General features: G+C 44.6%; 1 protein-coding gene across 5 annotated transcripts in view; it reads right to left on the bottom strand.

Moving 5' to 3' along the window:
- Nucleotides 1-21,902, bottom strand: part of LOC119951276 (TRAF-type zinc finger domain-containing protein 1-like) — a 64,078-nt gene that overhangs the window by 18,211 nt on the left and 23,965 nt on the right. For 4 of the 5 annotated variants that reach the window (XM_038774594.1, XM_038774444.1, XM_038774357.1 and 1 more), the window contains exons 4-6: nucleotides 8,526-8,579; nucleotides 3,769-4,192; nucleotides 1,292-1,555 (exon numbers count right to left, since the gene is read on the bottom strand). In XM_038774594.1, coding sequence (XP_038630522.1) covers nucleotides 1,292-1,555; nucleotides 3,769-4,192; nucleotides 8,526-8,579 — 742 coding nt within the window. The remainder of the gene's footprint in view (nucleotides 1-1,291; nucleotides 1,556-3,768; nucleotides 4,193-8,525; nucleotides 8,580-21,902) is intronic. The other variant, XM_038774674.1, reaches the window with a different exon arrangement.

Below are 21,902 nucleotides of genomic sequence, written 5' to 3'. Positions count from 1 at the left end.
TATTCACCAAAGCGAGGGACATGACGGATGTTGAGGTTAGGGATGGGTGAATACTCTAGGACGTGTCAGCATAATAAAAGGAGGAAGTGTTGCTTATCTTAAAACACATTAAGCTAGACAAGTCCCACTATCACAGCAGGCACAAGCCAGCTTTTTAGCCCACTGTGCAAAACCCGTCCCTGCTTTCCATATCCCTCCATCCCCACCTGCTTCAAGGCGTTTTTAATGCCGTCACAAGGTGACCGAATGTAAAACGTGTATCAGCACTCACTGAGGAAAACAAAAATTCAAACATAAAATGTAAGGCCATTCTCCTCAAACTTCACTGACATCACTGAACAGAATGAGATTGGTTGGAATTCAATTAAATGCAACCTCAAGGTTTTCCCCAGTGACTCAATCAACAAAATTCCCCAGTGGCTAACCTCAGCTACAACAAATAAGTGAGCCATATAGATTAGAATGGTCCCTGAATCAATGCTCCGTGACAAGCTACTTAATCTCTGTTGAGATAGCAGTCATGTATGGCCCAACTCAGCAAAAGTGCCTTGGGTTACAAGGAGAAAAAGTGACCACAGTTCCTGCTCTGGACAACAATCAAGCCATCTCTCCTGAAAGTGCACAAAATAAGTACATGAAGCAGCCCATGATCAGGTTTTCCATTTGAGCAAGGTACCAGCGGAACTATTGCCCAGCAAGATGTAGCTAGTTTTACAGACAGGCCTACTAGTGATTCACCACAGGCACAAAGCTAGCATCTCAGCACTATCCCATCGGATATCCCCAAAAAACGAAAGAACAAAGCATCTAACACAGGTTTGATACTCCCATGCTTGAAACGGGAAGCTGCAAATGTAGGATGCTAACGTTTGTTGCAAGTAGTAGCTTGAAAGAAAGTTCATATTAAAAACATGTCAGTCAATAGACAAAAGGGACAGGAGTTTGCAGTTCATTATTTATCCTCATGTTTAAGGAGAAAAGCAAGACTGAACCAAGTGAGTGGGAATTTGCTCGGATTGTTATCTATGCTCACTTCCTCTGCAAGAGGATTAACACTTCATATCTGGTTTCAAATCTATCTCACCAAGTGTGCCAGTCTGCCTCTAAATGCACATACAAAAGAGACAATATTCAATGTGGCATATACATTAGTCTTATTCGAACATTTTAATTAGACATTAACTTTTTGGGCAGTATTTGCTCTGGTTGCTTAGGAGATGACCAACAAGCCTATATTTAAACAATACTCTAAGACAGACCTGAAAAATACATCATAAATTTAACTGCTTACTTGCTATCTCTTCACGGTCATTTACAGGTGTTGGGAATACATTAGATGATGAACGATTGTTGAACAGGTCCACAACACTCTGTAGCTCTGGACGTCTGTAATCAGTCTGAGTATCCTCCCACAGAGGTGGCCAGTCTCCTTCTCCACCACTGTTCTCATTTTGGAGACTGAGAGCAAGCAAGTAATCCAGATTAGAGTTGGCATCTACAAGCCCAGGACCTGCAGGATCTGCCACAGGATTTCTCTCGATTCTTGTAACGCTGGCTGTGATACAGACAGGAAATGTGGGATGGTTAAAAAGCATACCTTTGGGCAGCACGGTAGCACAGTAGTTAGCACTGTTACTTCTCAACTCCGGGTTAGATTCCCGGTTTGGGTCACTATCTGTGTGGAGACTGCGCATTCTCCCCTTGTCTGCCTGGGTTTCCTCCGGGTGCTTCAGTTTCCTCCCACAAGTCGAAAGATGTACTTGTTAGGTGAATTGGACATACAGAGTACTCCCTCAGTGTACCCGAACAGGCAGTGTGGTGACGAGGGGATTTTCACAGTAACTTCATTGCACTGTTAATGTAAGCCTACTTGTTACACTAATAAATAATAAATGTGGAGTTTGCACATTCACCCCGTGTTTGCGTGGGTCTCACCCCCACAACCCAAAGATATGCAGGGCAGGTGGACTGGCCATGCTAAATTGCCCCTTAATTGAATAAAAATGAATTGGGTACTCTAAATTTATTTTAGAAAAGCAGACCTTTTGAGGTTAAGCAGCGCTGAGTTAGCCGATTTTAACCAAAAGAGCAACAAGGGTTCACCACAATCGGTCTCAGCTAAATACCAGAGTCCCAAATACTGATTCACATGGCAAATTGAGAGTGTTGGGTGAAGACACATTAGATGCAGGAATGTCCTTGGCCCCACAAAAAAATGGTTTCCATCTCCCTCATGTACTAACTTGCCTCATATATGAACAGGTAATGTATCAGAGGGAGGCCAAAATGCATGAAGCTTTAACTTAGCACCAGTTAATCAATTAAGCAAAGAGAGCAAAATGAAACAGGTACACAATTTTCCCCACATTCATAAATGAATAATTTGTGCATGACTAAACAGTGTTGCCACAAGTGCGTCTGATGGAACTCCATGATTTAGAGTCATCGAGATCTGCAGTACAGAAAGGCCCATTAGCCCATTGAGTCTGTGCCGGTCAAAAACAACCCAACTATTCTAATCCCGTTTTCCAGCATTTAGCCCAGAGACTGCCCTGGGATCACAAGTGCACATCCATCCTGGTAAATCTCCTCTGCACCCTTTCAAGTGCTATCACATCCCTCCTATAATGTGGATTCCAGAACTGCACACAATAATTGTGGTCTAACCAAAGTTTTATACAGTTCCAGCAAAACCTCCCTGCTCCATGCCTTGGCTAATAAATGCAAGTATATCATATGCCTTCTTAACCACTCTATTCACCTGCTCTGCAACCTTCAGGGACCGTTGTACATACACACAGAGGTACCTTTGACCCTCAGTGCTTCCCAGGGTCCTGCCATATTCCCTTCCCTTGTTTGTCCTGCACAATTGTACCACCTCACATTTATCCAATTGAATTCCATTTGTCATTGATCAGCCCATCTGACCAGCCCATTTATTTCCCTCTGTAATCGAAGGCTATCCTCCTCACTATTAACCACCCCACCAATTTTCGGACCATCTGCGAACTTACTGATCAACCCTCTTTCATTTATGTCTAAATCATTATATAAAACCACAAACAGCAAGAGCCTAAAACACCAATCCCTGCGGGACACCACTGTACACAGGCTTCCAGACAGAAAAACACCAATTGACCATCACCCTCTGCTTCCTGCCACTCCACCAGTTCTGGATCCAATTTGCCAAAATGTCCTTGGATCACCCGGAGGAAACCCACCCAGACACGGGGAGAATGTAGAAACTCAACACAGTCCCACGAGGCAGGAATTGAAAAGGTCCCTGGTGCTAACCAGCATGCCACTATGCTGTCCAATAGAGTTATAGAGCAGGAGAACTGCCGGCTGAAGAACACCACCATTCTATATGCACAATGTCACTCAAACCCAACTCTGCACCATCCAGGGAGTCTTGTTACACAGATAGTAAAACTGGTGTTGCTCAAACAGTTACTAACCGCATACCAAGAAATCCAGGACATCAGTGCAATCTCATTTTAATAATACCTAAACCTGAGAGAATTATATTCATCCTTGTATTGCAGCAATATACAGTTCTCAATTTCTTTCTCCAATTTCTTCACTCATGTCATCCAAGTTACAGAACCATCTTGTCCTAACGTTGAAATATTTTCCGGAATTGGAGACCAACAACTGTGGTACATGTGCTACCCTGTAACACAAAGGTTACTTCGCTATTCAGCCACTTCCAGCTCCCTAAACCCAAATGTTGAGGACTATTTCCCATTCCAAATACTTTCAGCTTACCTTGATTCTGATCTCTCCCTACAATTGGCATATTTCTCCTATCCGGCCCCCTCAATGGAAATACTGTCTCCCGGTTCACGTGAACTTTGGTTTCGAACTGTCTGGAAATTCTTGGCCTGGGCCGAATACGGTTCTCCTCAGCCCGATGTAGGTTCCCAAATGGATGGTTTTCAAACCAGGTCCCAATATTTTCTTCAAAGCGAAACTCTGACCCAGGCTTCATGTGGTTGTTATTCTTTTCCTCCACATTTTGGCCACAGGTGATGTGGTGTATGTTTAAGTCTTTGACCAGAACATTGCGACCACAAGCTGTACATGGTTCAGTCCTTGATCCACAATAATCAGCATGCTCTTGAGATTTGTTGAATGCCAGCTCCAGCTCACAGTATTGACATTTAACCAACCGCAAAGGGCATTCCATATTCTGCAAAACAAAGACATTTTAATTTGCTTAATTTTTCAAAACAGCACTTAAGAACCTCAAACCTTTACGTTGCCAAATGCACTACCCAGAATAGGTTACAGATTGGATTTGTCGTCTGGATTAAAATACCATTCAAGCGGAGATGAAATAATCAGGAGGGCCTCCATTGTTATCCAGCGACTGCTAATAGAAAATAGCTGTCAGATCCAAACCCATAACTGGCAGGATAACCCAATTACAGTTACTCACAAGAGCAGAAATGTATTTTCTTCCTTGGTTTTCCCACTCTATAACCAACTACAGCTGTGTAGCGGTGTCCCTTTCCTGCACTACATAAAGTAGTCAATAAGGTAAATAAAATAATGACCTTTTAATATAAAGGGGTTGGAATGAAAAAGTGTTGCTACAGTTATGCAGAGATATCTTTGGATGCCACCTGGAATAAGTATTCAGTTTTGGACACTGCACCTCAGAAAACAATTAATACCTCGGAGGACTTACAGTGGAGATTTATTAGAACAATACTGGGGTTGAAAAGGTGCAGAAATTTGGTTTGCGTCATTGATAGAATTTAAACGCACGGTAGCACAGTGGTTAGCACTGTTGCTTCACACACCAGGGACCTGGATTAGGTTCCCAGCTTGGGTCAGTGTAGATTCTGCACGTTCTCCCAGTGTCTGCGTGGGTTTTCTCCGCGAGCTCCGGTTTCCTCCGACAAGTCCCGAAAGACATGCTTATTAGTTGAATTGGGCATTCGGAATTCTCCCTCGGTGTACCCAAACAGGCGCCGGAGTGTGGAGCCTAGGGGCTTTTCACAGTAATTTCATTGCAGTGTTAATGTAAGCCTACTTCTGACACAAATAAAGATTATTGATTATTTATTTATTTTTAAAAATGTTGGTCCAAACACAGTCTTTAAAATGAGTTTGTACAGAGAAAATATTACCTCTGGTGGGGGAAATTCAGAACAATCCAGAATAATCTTAAATTTAGAGCTAGGCTATTTAGAAGCGAAATCAGTAAGTGTAAAATCTGGGAATCATTCTCTCCCCCCCCCCTTTCCCTTTCCCCCCCCCCCCCCCCCCCCCCCAAATGCTTGCTGAGGTGGATCAATTGAAACATCCATCGGTATCAATAATTTTTGTTAGGCAAGTGTACCAAGTGGTAGAGCAAAGAGGAGGAAATTAAGCTTAGGTGTCAATCAACTGTGATCAAACTGAATGTTGGAACAGACTTGAGGGACTGATTAGCCTATTCCTGATAAGCAACTGTGCTATCGTGCCGCCCTAGAAAACTTCTGGCTAACTGTTGCGGTAGCACAGTGGCTAGCACTGTTGCTTCACAGTGCCAGGGTCCCAGGTTCAATTCCCGGCTTGGGTCACTGTCTATGCGGAGTCCGCAAACTCTCCCTGTGTCGGTGTGGGTTTCCACCGGTGCTCCGGTTTCCTCCTACAAGTCACGAAAGTCGTGCTGTTAGGTAATTTGGACATTCTGAATTCTCCCTCACTGTATCCGAACAGGTGCCGGAATGTGGCGACTAAGAGATTTTCACAGTAACTTCACTGCAGTGTTAATCTAAGCCTACTTGTGACAATAATAAAGATTATTAAATACCAAGGAATCCTAAAAAAAAATAGTCGACAAAAGGGAGCAGTCAGATGCAACTAGGATGGAGCCTACACTCAATATGGTGACTTGATCCTCAAGTGGACTCTTGATCCAGCACTCTCAAAAGGCACTGCAGATGATGACTGCGAACATCATGAAAAAGAAACTCGGCTTGCTGGCAGAGAATATTAGGGCTCATGAGTCTCAGCTGCAGTATACCATTAAGAGGCTCGATGAGGAGGAGAATCCAGATTGCCAAAAATAAACCTCAGCCAAAGCCACTTGCAATCCTTGAAAAATCAGCTACGTGGTCTGTCAGAAATCCTGGAGGATCTGGAGAACTGAGGCCGGAAGAATAATGCCTGGGTCAGCAGTTTGCCAGTCGAGTGCAATTAAATTTTTTGATTGCTGGCTGCCACGTTTTCTTATGCTGGATACAAACGGTGGGCATATTCAGTTAGAAAAGGCACATCGTACCCTATCTTTTGAGGCTTAAGGACAACCAACATCAATTAATCTTTCAGTGTCACAAGTAGGTTTACATTAACACTGCAATGAAAAACCGTGAAAATCCCCTAGTCGCCACATTTGGGTATACAGAGTGAGTGTTCAGAATGTCCAAATTACCTAACAGCACGTCTTTTGGGACTTGTGGGAGGAAACATGAGCACCCGGAGGAAATCCATGCAGACACAGGGAGAATGTGCAAACTCTGCACAGGCAGCGGCCCAAGCCGGGAATCAAATCTGGGACACTGGCGCTGTGAAGCAACAGTGCTACCGTGCTATTTGGAACCAGCAACCAATAAGGGAAGGGGGACCGCTCACCGGGGGCCCAAAGTGATGGCTGTGCATCTGCACACACATTATCTGTGCATATATACCTGTTTATATTCCTATTTTTTTCTTTTCTTTCTGCCTCATATACCCACTCTGTAAATATCACATTATTACTGTGTGATGTTCCTTGCAATATATTATAAATGCAAAATAAATACTGGTCTGGGTATACTTGAGAGTTTGAGACGGTATTTGGCATGGCCTTAAGCATTTGATCCTTTATTCCTAATTCTGTATCTCCCAGATAGGAGAATCATTGATACCAATATAAAAAGGCTGAATCATATCCTAACCTTTGGGGCATGGAGAAACATTGTGCAATCACAGACACCAAGTTTAATGATTAAGCTGAACAGGCATGATGGTGTTCTCGTCTTTTTTTTTAAATAAATTTAGAGTGCCCAATTATTTTTTCCCCAATTAAGGAGCAATTTAACGTGGCCAATCCACCTACCCTGCACATCTTTGGGTTGTGGGAGCAAGACCCACGCAGGCACGGGGAGAATGTGCAAACTCCACACGGACAGTGACCCAGGGCCAGGATCGAACCAGGGTCCTCAAGTGCTGTGAGGCAGCAGTGCTAACCACTGTGCCACCATGCCACCCAGGGTTTCCTGTCTTTATCTGCATTCATGTACGTAGAAGCATGTATACTGTGTTGTACCAGTTGAGGGTTTGTTGGATTATTTGTAAAAATGAAAAAACCCTAATAAAAACATATTTAAAACATTTCCTCGAGACATGTCCAGCATTTTTATTGCCCATCCCGAATTGTCCTGGGAATGTGATGTGTTGCAATCTTGAACCACTACAATCCACGTGGTGTAGGTACGCCCACAGTGCTGTGGGGGAGTTTCTGGATTTTGACCCAGTGACAGCGAAAGAATGGTAACAGTTTCAAGTCAGGTTGGTGTGTGGTTTGGAGGGAACTTCCAGTTGGAGTGTTGCCATTCATCTGCTGCCCTTGTCCTTCTAGATGGTAGGGGTTACAGGTTTTTAATGTGTTGTCAAAGGAACCTTGGTGAGCTACTGCAGTGCATCTTATAGATGATACACACTGCTGCCACTGTACTTCGGTGGTGGAGGGGGTGCCAATCAAGCAGGCTGCTTTGTCCTGGAAGGTGTCAAGCTTCTTCAATGTTGTCGGAGCTGCATTGATCCAGGCAAGTGGAGAGTTTACCATCACACTCCTGACTTGCACTTGTACAGGATGGACAGTCTTTGCGGAATGAGGAGGCGAGTTACTTCCAGCCTCTGACCTACTCGTGTAGCCACAGCATTTATCTGGCTAGTTCAGTTTCGGGTCAATGATAATCCCCAGAATGTTGACAGGTGGGGGATTTCATGATGGGAATGCTATTGAATATAAAGAGATGGCTGGACTCATTTGTTGGAGATGGTCATTGCCTGGCACAAATGTTAGTTGCCACTTAGCCCAAGCCTGAATGTTGCCCAGGGCTTGCTGCAAATGGGCACGGATTGCTTCAGTGCTCCAAGTCATCGCAAATGGTGCTGAACACGAGTCACCAATGAACATCCCCACTTCAATCTTTTGATGGAGGGAAGGTCATTGATGAAGCAGCTGAAGATGCTTGGACCTAGGAAACTACCCGGAGGAACTCGTGCAGGACTGTCCTGGTACTGAGATTCATATTCAGCAAGCCTAACTATCTTCCTCTTTGCTAGGTATGATCCAAAGTAGTGGAGTGTTTACTCTTGATTTATATTAACTCCAGTTTCATAAAGGCTGCTTAATGCCTCACTCATGTCCAATGCTGCCCTGATGTCATGGTCAGTCATTCCCACATAAGGTCCATGTTTTGACCGGGTGTGTAAGAGGTCTCTAGCTTTGCTTAGGCAAGCATATGGGGACCGGATACACATACCTCGTGTTTCTCCAACTGATTTTTTTCTATCTTCATGTTGCACTTACACTCGACCTGAAAAACAGATGAGATAAAATTTAGATGTCAAATATTTTTTTTAAATTTCTTTTATGGTATGTGAAGACAGGGAAGTGAAATTAGTGGTAAATAAGCTACAATATATTAACCAAAGCATTCATGTGATATGAAAGCTAACTGAGTTAAACTACTTATTGCAGCTATGTACAAGTATTAGCATGACTTGACAAAAAACTGACAGTACAAGGAGGAGCAGAAAAAGCCAGGGGCAAGAAGTCCCATACATTGGGAACAGAGAGAGTTGAAACAGCATCAATCAACAGTACCATAGCAACAATCATGAGGTCAGTTGAGCAAGATAAGCACCAAACACAGGGATGAATGGTAGAAGGAACATGTGGTGTGGTCACTATCCCAAAAACAGTTAACACGGCCTCAAAAGGTGAGGAACAAATATGTTACTGCGGTTGGAGAAAGAACAAGTGAGTCACGATGATTAATATGTAAAACCGGTCAATAAGAACAGCAAGCTTTTTGAGATGTATTTCAGTCATGCGATGTTTCTGCATAACGAGTTACCTTGAGACTGTCACTCAGTTTCTCCCCACGTGTTGGCACAAGTGGAATAAATGTCTTTTTTTTTAATTTAGAGTACCCAATTCATTTTTTCCCAATTGAAGTGGCCGAGAAAGCCACTAATTCAACCACATCCTGGAGTCATATGTTGGCCAGACCAGGTAAGGATAGCAGATTTCCTCCCCTAAAGGATATTAGTAAACCAAATGCACAAATTACAAAGCAGGGAGGTCATGTTGAAGCTGTATAGAACTTTGGTGAGGCCAAAGCTGGGGTACTGTGTGCAATTCTGGTCGCCACTTTATAGGAAGAATGTGATTGGACTGGAGGAGGTGCAGAGGCGATTCACCAGGATGTTGCCTGGGATGGAACATTTAAGTTATGAAGAGAGGTTGGGTCAGCTTGGGTTATTTTCGCTGGAGCAGAGAAGACTGAGGGGACGACCTGGTCGAGGAGTACAAGATTATGAGGGGCATGGAGTGGGTGGATAGGGAGCAGTTGTTCCCCTTTGTTGAAGGGTCAGTTACAAGGGGACACAAGTTCAAGGCGAGGAGCAGGAGGTTTCATGGGGATTTTAGGAAAAACAGTTTTACCCAGAGGTTGGTGACAGTCTGGAATGCACTACTTGGGAGGGTGGTAGAGGCAGGTCGCCTCATTCTTTAAAAAGTACCTGGATGAGCATCCGGCACATCATATCATTCAAGGTTATGGACCATGTGCTGGCAAATGGGATGAGGTAGGCAGGTCAGCTGTTTTACATGGTGCAGACTCAATGGGCCGAAGGGCCTTTTCAGCACTGTATTATTCTGTGATATGGTTTAAGCAACTCTCACGCCTTTAAACAAGACAATGACAATTGAGCCTTCCAGTCATCAACAAGCAAATATGTCTGACATTTCTATTCCGTCAATCTAACCCTGATGGGGAATCCTTGAAATAATAAATATGTGGATGGCAGAGTTTTGTTTAATTGCATATTAACTGAATAGAACAGAATAAAGCTTTACTGTCCATGCAAAAGTGGAAACAGCTAAAACAACCTTCTTTGCAGCTAGCAACAACTTTCCCTAAATTGATCCTGCCATAAATGTAAAAAGCTAACGCAAATATTTCTAAGATTTGCCACAAGACAGGTATCCCGGCAACGGCAGTTATTAGCTTTTTCTATGGTTTCAAACCCCAACTTTTGTTAGGATACTGGACGAGAAACCCCAAACAATTTTCCATTTGTAAAACTGCGAGGGAAGGATAATTCACCCCAGGAGTGATGACTCTGACCAACGGGCATCTTTTATGTCAAATCGAATGTTAATTTAAACATAATATATTCTTATTCTGTGTACATAACGGTAAATTTACTTGGTTCAAAAACCCAATAAAAAACATTTATAAAAGAAAAATGTAAACATAATTAACCACATTATCAAATAAATAATTTTGCAACAGTTAAACAGTTCTACTAGCTACACCTACTGCTAGATTCCAATTAAGCAACTCAATGAAGTCCAAATGCTACTTATAAATAAAGTTAACAAAATAGGTTACTTGCTTATCTGTAGACGTTTGGAGAGAAATACCCTTTCAGGAACAACCTGAAAAGGGATGGCACAGTAGCATAGTGGTTAGCACTGTTGCTTCGCAGCGCCAGGATCCCAGGTCCAATTCCCGGATTGGGTCACTATCTGTGCGGAGTCTGCACGTTCTCCCCGTGCCTGTGCCCACTCGTCTTGTCAGACAAAATTCCTATGGCAAACCATGATGTTCAACTTAAAAATCTTCTAGCAGACTGCAAAACTACAGAACTGGTTCCTCCCATTAATTATACCTGTATCCCACTAAGTTGTCCCATGGCCTGCTTAGCTAGGACTAAACAACTCCCTCAAATTATGTATACCACAGCAAATCTCCAGCAGTCAAAACAATATCCCATTAAGCTATCTCTCTGCATAACAAGTAAATTATTAAAAGCAATCATTACCTCACCTTTTCCAACTCCTTAATTGCAGTTTTAGTAGACGCTCTTGCCTAATTGTATTTTAGGCCAACGACAGGCCAAATTTCACCCCTCTCTTGTGCAGCACTGCCTTCGACCGGTTATAACCAGCCCTTTTCTTCGCCACCTCCGCGCTCCAGTCCGGATAAATCTGGATCTCTGCGTTCTCCCACATGCTGCTCCTCTCCTTTTTAGCCCATCTCAGTACGCATTCTCGGTCGACTAAGCGGTGAAAACGGACCAGCAACACCCTTGGCGGCTCGTTCGGCCTGGGCTTCCTCACCAACACCCGATGGGCAGCTTCCAGCTCCAAGGGCCCTTGGAAGGACCCCGCTCCCATCAGCGAGTTCAGCATCAAGACCACATAGGCCCCCAGGTCCGACCCCTCCAGCCCCTCCGGGAGGCCCAGGATCCGCAAGTTCTTCCACCGCGAGCGGTTCTCCATTTCCTCCATCCTCATTTGCCATTTCTTGTGGAGCGCCTCGTGCGACTCCACCTTCACTGCCAGGCCTAGGATTTCATCCTCGTTCTCCAAGGCCTTTTGCCGTAACCTGTGGATCTCTGCACCCTCGGTCGTCTGGGTCGCCATGAGCTTATCCAGTGAGGCCTTTAGAGGCTCCAGCAGCTCCGCTTTCAGCTCTTTGAAGCAGCGCTGGAGCAGCTCCTGCTGCTCCTGCGCCCAATGCGGCCACGCTGCCGGTTCCCTGCCCGCTGCCATTTTGTTCTTCCTGCCTCGCACCTTTCTCTGCTCCAAAGCCGATTTATTGTCCGCCCCGCTCCTGGTCCAGTTCATCCACCGGCAGATAGGCGCAGCAGATGTGTTCCCACACCGGGAAAAGTCCAACCAGCGCCACTACGGGCTCTTAAAAGAGCCCAAAAGTCCGAAAATAGTGGGAGCCACCGAACATGCAGCTTAGCTCCGCAACCGGAAATCATCTACTCCTATTTCTTTTATGTTCTAATAAATTTAGTGTGCCCAATTCATTTTTTCCAATTAAGGGGCAATTTAGCGTGACCAGTCCACCTAACCTGCACATCTTTGGGTTGTGGGGGCGAAACCCACGCAAACACGGGGAGAATGTGCAAACACCACACGTATAGTGACCCAGAGCCAGGATTAAACCTGGGACCTTGGCAGAGTGAGGCTGCAGGTTCTTTTATGTTTTTTATGCCTTGATAAAGATAACCCAACACTGCATAGATCTGCACTGAGACATGGCTCACTCCTGCTTAACCGGACTGTGCCCTACAACCAGAGGCTTCTCAATCCACCAAATGGACCATACGGCGGCCTCAGGCAAGGCAAGGGGAGGTGGGGTCTGCCTCCTAATCAACACCTCCTAGTGCCTAGATGTAGCAACACTGGCGAGTTTCTGTTCCCCAGACCTAGAATACCTGACCCTAAAATGCTGCCCCTACTACCTTCCGTGGGAGTTCAGCTCCGTTATCCTGACGGCAGTTTACATCCAACCCCATGTGAACGTGAAAATTGTACTGGATGAACTATTCACCACCGCAAATAGCCTTGAAACAAAACATCCTGAGGCCTCAGGCCAAGCTCAAGAGCGTACTACCAAGTTACCACCGATACGTCAGCTGTTCCACCAGAGGCCCAAACATCCTGGACCACTGCTACACAAATATCAAACATGCCTACCGCTCTATCGCCCGCCCACGCTTTGGTGAATCTGACCACAAGGCTGTGCTCCCGCTCCTGGCTTATAAGTAAAAACTGAAGCAGGAGAATCCATCAAAGAAAGTCGTGCATTGTTGGTCTGAGGAATCAGATGATCTCCTACGGGACTGCTTAGAGTCAGTGGACTGGTCAGTATTTAAAAACTCTGCAACCAGCTTGAACATGTACGCCATTACAGTAACTGACTTCATTAGTAAGTGTGTAGAAGACTTTGTGCCAAAGAAGCAAGTCCGCGTGTTTCCCAACCGGAAACCCTGGATGAACAGGGATATTCACTGCTTGCTGAAGTCTAGGTCTAAGGCGTTCAAGTCAGGCGACCCTGACCTCGACATGAAAGCCAGAGATGACCTAAAGAAATCCATCAAAGATGCTAAAAGACAGTGCTGGGCCAAGCTCGAGTCCCAGGCTAGCCACATGGATCCCCGCCGTTTATGACAAGGTCTGCAAGATATAACGGGCTGCAAGATGAAGGCATGTAAAATCGTCGGCTCCAATGCACCCCTCCCTGATGAGCTCAACGCATTCTATACCTGCTTTGAGCAATAGGTCAGCGAGAGCGAGCCCTCCACCTCAGAAGCCGCGGATGAACTTGTATCTGAGATCACCGCTGCAGCCTTCTCGAAGGTCAACCCATGGAAAGCCACTGGCCCGGATGGGGTACCCGGACGAGCACTCAGGCCTTGCGCGGATCAGCTGGCGGGGGTATTTGCAGACATCTTCAACCTCTTTTTTTTCAACAGTCTGAGGTCCCTATCTGCTTCAAGAAGACAACCATCATCCCTGTACCAAAAAAAAAGTCAAGCAGCATGCCTTAATGACTATCATCCAGTGGCTCTGACATCCATCATCATGAAGTGCTTCGAAAGGTTAGTCGGGGCACGAATCAACTCCAACCTCCCGGATTGCCTTGATCCACTAGTTCGCCTCCCGCTGCAACAGGTCCACAGCAGATGCCATCTCCATGGTCCTGCACTCTACTCTGGAGCACTTAGATAACAAAGACACCTATGTCAGACTCCTATTTATCGACTACAGCTCAGCCTTCAACACCATCATTCCTACGAAACTCATCTCCAAACTCTGTGGCCGTGGCCTCGGCCCCTCCCTCTGCAACTGGATCCTGAACTTTCTAACCCACAAGCCACAATCAGTAAAGATGGGCAACAACACCTCCTCCACGAACATCCTCAACACCGGTGCCCCACAAAGCTGTGTCCTCAGCCCCCTCCTATACTCCTTGTGCATCTATGACTGTGGACAAATTCCCCTCCAACTCGATTTTCAAATTTGCTGATGACACCACCATAATGGGTCGGATTTCAAACAATGACGAGACGGAGTACAGGAATGAGATAGAGAATCTGGTGAACTGATGCGACGACAATAATCTCCCTCTCAATGTCAACAAAACCCAAGACGGAGGAAATTTGGCATGTCAGCTATGACCCTCACCGACTTCTACAGATGCACCATAGAAAGCATTCTTTCTGGTTGTATCACAGCTTGGTATGGAGCCTGCTCCTGCCCAAGAACGCAGGAAACTACAAAAGGTTGCATGTAGCCCAGTCCATCACGCAAACCAGCCTCTCATCCATTGACTCTGATCTATAATTCCCACTGTCTCAGAAAGGCAGCCAGCATAATTAAGGGCCCTACGCATCCCAGACATACTTTCTTCAACCTTCTTCCGTCAGTAAAAAGATACCAAAGTTGAGGTAACGTACCAACCGACTCGAGAACAGCTTCTTCCCTACTGCCATCAGACTTTTGAATGGACTTTTGAATACCTCGTATTAAGTTGATCTTTTCTCTACACCTTGCTATAACTGTAACATTATATTCTGCAGTCTCTCCTTCCTCCCCTATGTATGGTATGCATTGTTTGTACAGCATGTAAGAAACAATACTTTTCACTGTATACTAATACATGAGACAATAATAAATCAAATCAAAAATCAGAGCAGGAGCTGTTATTTTTTCGAAATCTCTGATAGGCTACATGATTTTTGGATTCTCTCTAATTTTCTTGAGATGTTGGCAGTCATTTTGAAACAGAGGCAGAATTAGAGGAATTCATCAATATCCTAAATAATCATTACGGAGGGGTTAAAGTTAAAGCCACAGCACAAGAGGAAAGCATTAATTTTCCAGACACCACAGTATTTAAATTAGTTCAAAACAATAGGCAAAGTTTAAAAACAGAAACTTTTTTTTTAAAGTAACTGATACTTACTTCCACATGCAAAAAAACTATCATCCTAAACTAATTCTCTTGCGAGCTATTGTTTCCATTACTCATGCACAGAGGTGGAAGATGGTAACCAGGCTGTTACTGTACTAGCCTTTTGACTGCTTCTCCGATCTCCGTTGATGCTGGATCAATATCAATGTTAGAATAGTAAGAAGTCTTACAACACCAGATTAAAGTCCAACAGGTCTGTTTCAAATCACTAGCTTTCGGAGCACTGTTCCTTCCTCAGGGGAATGAAGAGGTAAGTTCCAGAAGTCAAAGATGTAAGACGATACTTTGAATGCGAGCATTTGCAGGTAATTAAGTCTTTACAGATCCAGCTATTGGGAGCCAAGAAAACATGAAGTCACCATGGTAACAAATTCCTTGCAAATGAATGAAGGGTCTCCAGCCTAAGGCTGCATAAATTAGGAGCTACTATATGGGGGGAAATGTAGTGGATGCTACTATAATGAACTATAATGAAGGGTTTTATTTGATTAAGATTTGCATTTAGAGCACATACTGTGAATTACTTGAGGTGCAGTGACTATTTAGTGACAAAATTGCAATTGTTTTTTCATATACCAAGATCCCAAACAATAATGAAGACTTCCAGTTTTTTTTAGTGTTTATGATCGGAGGTCATCTCAAGTGTTTTACAATCAATGAAATACTTTGATAATGATGTAGTTACTGTTTTGATGCAAACGCAAGGATCAATTAAGTTAGGGGCCTCTCGGACAGAAATCAAAATCTAAAAATAACCAGATCTTTCCAGCGTGAGGTGGTACAAGTTTAGAACTCTTCAGCAAATGGTAATTTATTCTAGCACTGATGTGGAGCTGTCGGCTTTGGACTGGGGTGAGCACAGCAAGAAGTCTTACAACACCAGGCTAAAGTCCAACAAGTCTGTTTCGAATCACTAGCTTTCGGAGCACTGCTCCTTCCTCAGGTGAAAGAGGTAGGTTCCAGAAACACACACACATAGACGAAGTCAAGAAGCGTTCTCCAAGGCAGCCTTCAGGACGCGCGACAACGCAGAATCGCCGAGCAGACTTATAGCCAAGTTCCGTACACACGAGTATGGCCTCATCCGGGACCTTGGATTCATGTTGCATTACATTCACCCCCCACCATCTGGTCTGGATTTGCGAAATCCTACCAACTGTCCAGGTTTGAGACAATTCACACCTCTTTAGCTGGGATTACCCCTCTTTGTTGACAGATTTAAAACTGTCCTCTCTCCCTTGCGGCCTCGCTTCCCACTCAGTCCCACTTCCTGCTGCCACTCACTTTCCAATTACTTGCTGTTTCTCTTCTCTCACTATGAGCTCATCTTTGATATTGCACTCAAATTTTACCAACGACCAAAGTCAGGCCTAAAATTCTTTATCTTCTGTCTCCCTCCCTTCTTAAAGAGGGGTGTTACATCCCAGTCCTTTGGGACCCTCCTTGACGAGTGTTTCCTGAAAGATCACTCAAAAGGTGAGGGGTTTGGGGGATGTGGAGTGTGGGGGAAGAGTGGAGCCTGCGAGAATGTTGGGCAGAATACGATGACTGAGAGAAGGAGGGAAGAGGGTGAATGGAGCAACAACAGGTGAGGGTGAATGGCGAGAGTGAGTGACAGGGGGGAATAGAGGTTCAATTTTGGCCTTGGGTGACTGTGGAATTTGCACTTTCTCCTCATATCTGTGTATTATTCCTCCCAGTTCAAAGATGTGCAGGTTAGGTGGATTGGTCATGCTAAATTGCCCCTTAGTGTCCAAAGGTTAGGTGGCGTTACTGGGTTATGGCGATACGGTGGGCTTAAGTAAGATGCTCTTTCCAAGGGCCGATGCAGACTGGATAGGCCGAATGGCCTCTTTCTGCACTGTAAATTCTATGATACTGTGATCACCACCAATGCCTCCACAATCTCCTCTGCTATATCCTTCAGAACCCTGGGGTGTCGTCCATCCGGTCTGGGTGATTTATCCACCGTCAGACTTTTCAGTTTCCCCAGAACCTTCTCCTTGGTGATGGCCATTACACTCACCTCTGCCCCCGACTCTCTTGAAGTTCTGGTATGCCACCGGTGTCTTGCACCATGAAGGCTAATGCAAAGCATCTGTTCCATTCCTCTGCCATTTCTTTGTTCCCCATTACTACTTTTCCACCCTATATTCCAGTGGTCCAATGTCCATTCTGCCTCTCTCTCACCTTTTATATAATTTTTTTTTTAAACTCTTGCCATCTTTTATATTACTAGCTATCTTGCACACACATATTTCATCATCTCCCCCTTATTTATTTTCTACCCCACATCCTGACTACTGCTCGGGGGCCTGTATGTAACTTCGATCAGGGTATTTTTTTTCCTTTACGATTTATCAAGTCTTCCCACACAGATTCTACGCCTTCCGACCCAATATTACTTCTTGCTATCAATTTAATAGTAATCCGACGTCTCCACCCCATCTGCCTGTCCTTTCGGACACACATCCTTGGATATTTGGACCCCAGCCCTGATCCCCTAGTAGCCACGTCTCTGTTGTGCCCACAACATCGTACGTGCCAATTTCAATCTGCAAAACCAGCTCATTTACCCTGTTTTGTATACTAGCGCATTTGGGTACAACCCCCTCAGTCCTGTGATGATTGTCATTTATGCTATTGCCCCTGTGCCAGTTAGCTCATGGCTCAAGGTAGTAATTCAGAGATTATAAACTTTTTGGTTCTGCATTTTGATTTTAGCCGCTAACTGCTCATATTCCTGAAGCAGAACCTCTATCCTTGTTCTACCCAAATCGTTAGTACCTATGTGGACTGTGACAACTGGATCCTTAGCCTCTCCCTCCAGCCCACATGACATATCATGAACCAGAGGACCAGGTTGGCAACGTAGCCTTCCGGAGTCTCGGGGTGGATGAGCAAACTGACCATAGCACAGGGAGCCGTTCAAGTAGGGGGAGAAAAAGAAATGTAGTCGTAATTAGGGATAGTATAGTTAGGCACATTGACACTGTTCTCTGTGACCAGGTTCGAGAATCTCGAAGATTGTGTTGCCTGCCTGGGGTTCAGGTTCGGGATATCTCATCTGGGCTGCAGAGGAACCTGGGAGTGGGGAGGAAAGATCCAATTGTCGTGGTTCACGTAGGTACCAATGACATGGGTAGAAAATGGACAGAGGTTCTGTTAAGGTTATGAACAGTGAGGAGCTAAATTAAAACGCAGAACCAAAAAGGTGGTAATCTGTGGAGCATCACCGGGGTCGTGAGCTAATTGACATAAGATAAATAAGATTAAGGATGTAAATGCGAGGGGCGGCACAGTGGTTAGCACTATGCCTCGTGGCGCCGAGGTCCCAGGTTCGATCCCGGCTCTGGGTCACTGTCCGTGTGGAGTTTGAACATTCTCCCTGTGTTTGTGTGGGTTTCACCCCCACAACCCAAAGATGTGCAGGATAGGTGGATTGGCCACGCTAAATTGCTCCTTAATTGGATCCTCTAAATTTATAAAAAGAAAAAAAAATGTAAATGCGTGGCTCAAAGATTGGTGTGGGAGGAATGCCTTTGAATTTATGGGACATTGGCAACAATACTGGGGAAGAGGGGACCTGTTCCAATGGGACTGTCTTCATCTGAATCATGCTGGGACCAGGGTTTTGGTGAATTGCATAACTAGGGCTGTGGAGAAGGTAGAAGTGCAGGTTAATGATGAGACTTTAGTTCGTTAAAAGAGCCGAGGGCTCAGGAGAGGTTAGTAAAGTTCCCAGATCACGTAATAGAACAGAGTACAGAAGGTGGCAGGAATCTAACTTCAGGCAGAGCAAAAAAGGTGATCAGTATGAGAAGGGAGGTGGTCAGTGCAGGACTGATGGTGTTGTACGTAAATACGCACAAGGTAAATGACCTTGTTGCGCACATTGAAATTGGCGGTACAATGTTGCGGGCATCAGAGACGTGGCTGAAGGGGGAATCAGGGGCTGGGATCTAAATATCCAAGGATATTTGTCCTATCGAAAGGACAGGCAGATGGGAGAGTGTGTGGGGTTGCATTGTTAGTAAGGAATGAAGTTAAATCGATAGCAAGAAGCGATTATAGAATCAGAAGGCATTGAATCTCTGTGGGTAGAGTTGAGGAATCACAAAGGTGAAAAAGACCTTGATGGGAGTTCTGTACAGGCCCCCGAGCAGTAGTCAGGAGGTGGGGCAGAAAATAAATCGTGATATAAGAAAGGCAATACTACAATAATCATGGGGAGACTTCCTTATGCAGGTGGACTGGAAAAATCAGGTAGGTAATGGATTCCAAGAAAAGGGATTTGTGGAATGTCTTAAGAGAAGTATTTTTGGAGCAGCTTGTAACTGAGCCTGCGAGGGAACCAGCAATTTTAGATTTGGTGACGTGTAATGAGGTAGACTTGATTAGGGAACTTATGGTGAAGGAACCCTTAGGGAGCAGTGACCACAATATAATTGAATTTATGCTGCAGTTTGAGAGGGAGAAGCTGGAATCGGATGTAACGGTATTACAATTTAAATAAGGGTAACTACAAAGACATTAGGGAGGAACTGCAGGGAAGACAGTGGAACAGCAATGGCAGGAATTTTTGTGGCTTATTCGAGAGGCACAACAGAAATTCATCCTGAGGAGGAGGAATCATGCTAAGGGGAGGACGAGGCATCCATGGCTGACGAGGGAAATCAAGGAAAGCATCGAAGAAAAAGCATTACAAGTGGTGAGGATGAGTGGGAAGCCAGAGATTAAAAGCAAGCAGAGGACAACTAAAAAAACAATGAAGGGGGGGGAGAAGATGAAATACGAGTGTAAGCTAGCTAGTAATATAAAAGAAAATGGGAGAAGTTTTTTTCAATATATAAAACGTAAGAGAGAGGCGAAAAGAGACATTGGACCACTCAAATGAGGCTGGAGAAGTAATAATAGGAAGCAAAGAAATGGCAGAGGAACTGTGCTTGTAATTTCATCACATGATCAAAATAAGTGACTTTGTTCCAACTAGGAACAAACATGAATACACAACACTTTCCTCCCCTTTACGTAAGAAACAGTATAATATTAACAATCCACATTTCAAATATGAACAATTGACAAGCATAACAGTCAATAAGTTCGATGTTTGAGAGAATTCCTCTGGCATCAGTTTTTTTGTGTTCACTGGGGTTTTTGGTTCAGTTTGGACGTTGTCTGTAGTTGTATCAACTGCACGTAGGATTGGGAACTTGACTCAGTCTGGAAATGTCCTCAACTGAGGTACTATCTTCCATAGTTTCCGGGACTGTCAAGTTCTCAGATATGTGCAAGTCTTCGCTTGGCAGTGTTTGTTGTCGACTCTTGGTTGACTGTTCCTGACAACCTTGTTCTAGCTGCTTAACGTTGGTCAGTGTGTTTTCTTCACACACCATTGACCCGCGGTTGAACAATGTAGGAGACCGGTCCATTCTGTGTCAAGGTAATGGTAGATATCCACTTCTTCCAAACTCTCACTTTGCAAAAACTGATTTGGCAGCTTTTTCAGACCTTTCATTTCTGAAGCTAGGAACTTTTCATTTGCAATGCTGAGTGTAGTATACCCCGGATAGATCTTGGCTGACGAAAGGTGAAGCTGGCGTTCTGTAGGTGTTGGAGTTCTCCGACTTCTCTCAAACTCTGTTTCCAGCCACTTTAGTTCTTGCCCCAGGCTGTCGATCTGTGTGTCGGTGTTCTGGTTTCAGCCGATACCTTGTGGACTTTTGTGCTCGAACTGAATTGTTGCACTTCTTTAGCTGCTCGTTCCAGTGAGATCGCGGCTTCAAAAGCCGCCTTTGGGTCCAAGTTGCTTTCTGTTAACAGCCTTTTCTGAATAGCATTGCTTCTGAGCCCATACGCTAACCTGTCTGTATTGGTGTCATTTGAAGCCTCTCCAAATTCACAGAATTCAGCTAATTTCTTTAAAGTAGCTACGAATTGTGATTGATTCACCACCTTGTTGATTACATTTATGGAACCTGAACCACTTGGCAATGATTCAAAGGTTTTGGTGAGAAATGACCCTGCAATATCTCCACAATCTTATAAGTTTTTGAACTTGTTTTTACTGGTTTCACTGGACTTCACAGGAGGTTTGAAGCTCCCCGCCCCAAATCATGCTCAGGAAGGTCACCAAAATTCTGTTCACCTCGTACAAAGTATTTGAATCTAGAACATAGAACATTACAGCGCAGTACAGGCCCTTCAGCCCTCGATGTTGCGCCGTCCTGTGAAACCCCTCAAGTCCCTCTACACTATTCCCTTATCGTCCATATGCCTATCCAATGATCATTTGAATGCGTTTAGTGTTGGCGAGTCCACTACTGTTGCAGGCAGGGCACTCCACGCCCTTACTACTCTCTGAGTAAAGAACTTACCTCTGACATCTGTCCTATATCTATCTATCGCCCCTCAATTTAAAGCTATGTCCCCTCGTGCTCGACATCACCATCCGAGGAAAAAGGCTCTCAATGTCCACCCTATCTAATCCTCTGATCATCTTGAAAATGAAAAAATGAAAATCGCTTATTGTCACGAGTAGGCTTCAATGAAGTTACTGTGAAAAGCCCCTAGTCGCCACATTCCAGCGCCTGTCCGGGGAGGCTGGTACGGGAATCGAACCGTGTTGCTGGCCTGCTTGGTCTGCTTTCAAAGCCAGCGATTTAGCCCAGTGAGCTAAAAAAGCCCCCTGTATGTCTCAATTAAGTCACCTCTTAACCTTCTTCTCTCTAACGAAAACAGCCTCAAGTCCTTCGGCCTTTCCTCATAAGATCTTCCCTCCATACCAGGCAACATCCTTGTAAATCTCCTCTGTACCCTTTCCAATGCTTCCACATCCTTCCTATAATGTGG

This window comes from Scyliorhinus canicula, chromosome 1, assembly GCF_902713615.1.
Source record: "Scyliorhinus canicula chromosome 1, sScyCan1.1, whole genome shotgun sequence".
In the NCBI taxonomy this organism is placed as follows: domain Eukaryota; kingdom Metazoa; phylum Chordata; class Chondrichthyes; order Carcharhiniformes; family Scyliorhinidae; genus Scyliorhinus; species Scyliorhinus canicula.
Note: the sequence above shows the minus strand (reverse complement) of the source record. Positions and strands in the feature narration are given on the sequence as shown.